The sequence below is a fragment of the Chinchilla lanigera genome, unplaced genomic scaffold (assembly GCF_000276665.1).
Source record: "Chinchilla lanigera isolate Chin_1 unplaced genomic scaffold, ChiLan1.0 scaffold00050, whole genome shotgun sequence".
Lineage (NCBI taxonomy): Eukaryota > Metazoa > Chordata > Mammalia > Rodentia > Chinchillidae > Chinchilla > Chinchilla lanigera.
Genome location: NW_004955451.1, coordinates 1,891,214 through 1,895,447, shown reverse-complemented (window position 1 = coordinate 1,895,447; position 4,234 = coordinate 1,891,214). Strand labels below are relative to the sequence as shown.

Sequence of the window (4,234 nt, the reverse complement as noted above, 5' to 3'; positions counted from 1 at the left end):
AATTTCAAGACCAGCCTGGGCTACATAGCTCAGAAAGACAAAAAAAATGATTTGAGCAGCAGTGTCTCATGAAACCTCCTACAATGAAAGGACTGTTAACTCTGCAATGTCCAATGTAGTAGCCACTAGCCAGCCACAGGTGGCTGATGAATACTGTAACTGGAGCTAGGGCAAATGAGAATTTTATCCATTTAATTTTTATTTAAATGTAAACAGTTTTGTGTGGCTAGTGGTTACACTATCGGACAGTACAGGCAGGCCTGTCTCTACATAAACACATACATACATACATACATACATATGTAAACAGAGCTGGGGATGTAGCTCAGTTCAAAGAACCTAGCTTCAACACCCAGTACCAAAACCAGAAAGCTGCAGAAGATGCTGCCTTTCCTGCACTCCCTGCGGCTGTGCTGTACTATTAAAAGGCATATAAAAAGGAACACCCTGACATGAAGAAAGCTGACTGAGCAGCAACAGAAGGCTACAACAACAGAGTGCTGGCCAACTGCCTAGGTGGGGCAGAGGGAGGTGAGGAAATAACATCATAAAATGGCTCAATTTCTGCAAGAAGACACTTGCTCCCAAATGGCAAAGAGCATCTGTCCAACTGTCCAGATGGTACGTTAGTGATAATGCCAAAAATATGAACCTTCAATTATTAAAGAGCTATTAACATCAAGCAAAAATAACTTTAAATTTTAAGTTGAAAAATACGTAAGTAATTGCCAAAAGTTATTTTTTTAAAAAAGATTAATGACAGGTGATCAGGCCTACCAATATTTTAAAAGTATGATAATGGGGCTAGGAATGTAGCTCAGTGGCAAAGCTTGCCTGGAATACCTGCCAAGTCCTGGGTTCAATTCCTAGCACTGCCAAAAAAAAGAAAAAACTGTAACTGTCTTAGTTTTTAAAATTATGGTACTACAATAGATACTGTGAAATGGGATGAAACTTCAAAAGGAAAGAGAAACTGGATAAGAGAATGGTGAAAAAGAGGAAGGGAAAAGCAAATATACACAGTTGAGACAGTTATACTACTAATTTGTCTTAGCTCATTGAAAAGTTTCTGCTAATATTGTTTGGACAATTAAATGCCGCTATCTTGTACTCTGACTAATTTAAAGTAATTTAACAATACATAATGTAGTACCCATTGTTACCCTCCTATTATGTTGTTTTGAAATTTTTTTTTTCTTTTTAAAGTAAAATAAAATTAGGGTACTAGTAAATGACAGGGAGGAAAAAAAACAGAGAAAGACCCAAGCGTATGCAAGAATTCTATTTATAATTACAAAGCCCATTTTGCACAGCTCCCAGTAGAGGTCTCAGATATATGCTGACCATCACACTTGTAGGATTAAGTAGACTATAACCTGAAAGCAGACTCAACACTGCAGGATTATAGGACAGGAAGTACAGTATCCCAACATGGCTGCTTCAGGAATACTGTCTTCACTGAGGCCACCCTGGGCTACACAATGAGTTCAAGGCCAGTCTGAACTACACAGCAAGACCCTGTCTCAAAAAAACAAAAAACAAAAAAGGAAAAAGGAATACTGTGTTCAAAGTGATCCTTAAGATATCCAGGAGTCATTTTCCAGCCCTCCAAATTGTTTGAATGACTGGATATTAGAATATATGTCAATATTTTAAAAATCTCCATAACTCAGTTAGGCAAAACCGGTATCAACCAGTATTCTCCAATGATAAATGTGTATAAAACACAATCATACACAGGGCTTCCAACTATATGGTATTGGAAAAGGCAAAACTATGGAGATAGTAAAAACATCAGTGCCTGCCAGGAGTAAGGAGGGAATGGGCACACACAGATGACTTTTAGGACAATGGAACTATTCTGCAGGATACTCTAATGGTGCAGACGTGTCTTTACGTATTTTTTGTAAGTACACTCAGAATGGACCTTAATGGAAACAATGGAAATTGGATGGTAATGTTCTCAATTATTACAAATGTAAAACTGGTACAGGATGTTGGGGCCCGGGATATGGCTCAGCGGTACAAGTGCCTGCCTGGCAAGCACAAAGTCCTGAGTTCGATTCCTGGTACCAAAAAAAAAAAAAAAAACAAAATTGGTACAGGATGTTGACATTGGAGAAAGCTCTGCATGGAGGAGGAAGGCAGGGAGTATTTGAGAACTGCTATGCTTCCCTTTCAATTCTGTGAATCTAAAAGTGTTTTAAAAAATATCACTTAGCTTAAAAAAAAATCAGCTGGGCTGGGTACAGTGGTGCATGCGTATAACCCCAGGTGCTCAGGAGGCTGAGACAGGGGCCAAGAATGGGACCAGCCTGGGCAACATAGCAAGATACTGTCTCAAAATATAAAAAGGGCTGGGGATAGCTCAGTGCTAGAGTAGCCCTTGGTTCAATCCCAGTACTGCACAAAATAAAAAATAAGATCTATTAATTTTAATACATTATGGGCCAGGGATATAGCTCAGCGGCACAAGCGCCTGCCTGGCAAGCGCATGGTCCTGAGTTCAATTCCTGGTACCAAAAAATAATAATAATAATAATTTTAATACATTTTATTATTGCCTGCTAATTTTACAAAATAGTGGGAAGACATTTTTTTAAAACATATGTGGCCATGTGCAGTGACATATACTTGTAATCCCAGCTACTCAGGAGGCTAAGGCAGGAGGATGACAAATTCAAGAGAGCCTGGGTAACTTAGCAAGACCTGTCTCAAAATCTTTAAAAAGACTGGAATTGTAGCTCAGTGGTAGAGCTTGTGCAGCACAAGGAAGGCCCTAATACTACAAAAAAGAGCAAGCCACAAGTTCAATGATTTTTTAAAAATCCATGCATAATTGGGGGGGGCAGTACTGGGAATTGAATCCAGGCCTTTCTATAATGATAGGTAAGTGATCTACCAGTGAGCTACATCCCAGCATTTTTTTTTTTTGCTGGGCATGGTGGCAGGAGGATTGTTGAGCATTCAAGGCCAACTTGGGCTACAAAGTAAGCTCAAGGACAGCCAGAACTACATTGCAAGACCCCGTCTCAAAAAGACAAAAATTTAAAAAAAAAAATTTTTTTTTGGAAACAGGGTCTTGCTATGTAGTGCTGGCTGGCTCTGCACTTACTTATGTAGCCAAGGTTGGCCTCAAACTCACGCTAATCCTCCTGCCTCAGCTTCCTAAGTGCAGGATTACAAGAGTGTGCCATCACACCTGGCACTTTTTAAAAATTTTATTTTGAAATAGGGTTGCTAAATTGCCCATGCTGGCATCAAATTTTCAATCCTACTGCCTTAGCCTCCCAAAGTACTGGGATCTTAGGAATGTACTATCACTGCCAGTTTATGTGAAGGGTTTTCAATTAAATTTGCATGAGCCTGTGCTTGGTAGTGAATGCCTATAATTACAGCATTCTGGGAGGCCGAGGCAGGAAGATTACATATTCCAGCCCAGCATGGGCAACTTAACAATTCAGCAACACCCTGCCTCAAAATTTAAAAAAATGAAAAAAATAAACAGCTACGAATGTAGTTTAGTGCAAAGACCTTGGGTTCACTCCTCAGTACAGAAAAAAAAATCTTGTATGTATTGTTAGTTGACTTGATATACTATTTTCCTTTTGGAGGCATTATTACAAATAAAAATCAATTCAAAATAAGATAAATATGAGTACACTGGGTTTTGTATCAGGCAAGCTACAAACAAACTGACTTTACAAAAAAATCAACTTTATTAAAAGAGAGAAGCAGCTAAACAGAACCACAAGGGAAAGACAAGCAAAATCATTACCTCCCGCCAAGTCCTTCAATTCGTTCTCTTTCCTTGGGAAGTTCTGGCTTATGGTCCTGTGTCACCTCCACAGCTCTGACAAAATCATCCTTCGGGTCATCTTGAATTCCAAGGACCACCCCTGAGTCACCTACATGAGCTACATACATCTTCATGCCCCGTATGATGACCACACTGGCAGTTGTCCCTGATGTGCTGGGCAGACCTGTCATAGTCTTTGGCCATTCTGCTGCAATGAGAAACAAAATATTTTATTCTTCTAGGTATAAACATTAATACGATATCAAGATACAAAAAGCAATTAGCCTTAATTAGCATATTATTATTATTATTATTTTTGGTCTTTTTGAGACAGGGTCTCACTATGTAGTTCAGGCTGGCCTTGAGCTCACTTTGTAGCCCAACCTGGTATCGAACTTGCAACCGTCTTCCCGCCTCAGCCTCCTGAGTGCTGGG

At 39.4% G+C, this 4,234-nt stretch overlaps 1 protein-coding gene across 1 annotated transcript in view; it reads right to left on the bottom strand.

Annotated features, from left to right (window-relative positions):
• Positions 1 to 4,234, bottom strand: part of Ppm1d (protein phosphatase, Mg2+/Mn2+ dependent, 1D) — a gene marked incomplete at its 5' end in the record, with an annotated part of 37,685 nt that overhangs the window by 20,347 nt on the left and 13,104 nt on the right. Inside the window, 1 exon segment of the mRNA XM_005393964.2 lies at positions 3,779 to 4,007. Coding sequence (XP_005394021.2) covers positions 3,779 to 4,007 — 229 coding nt within the window.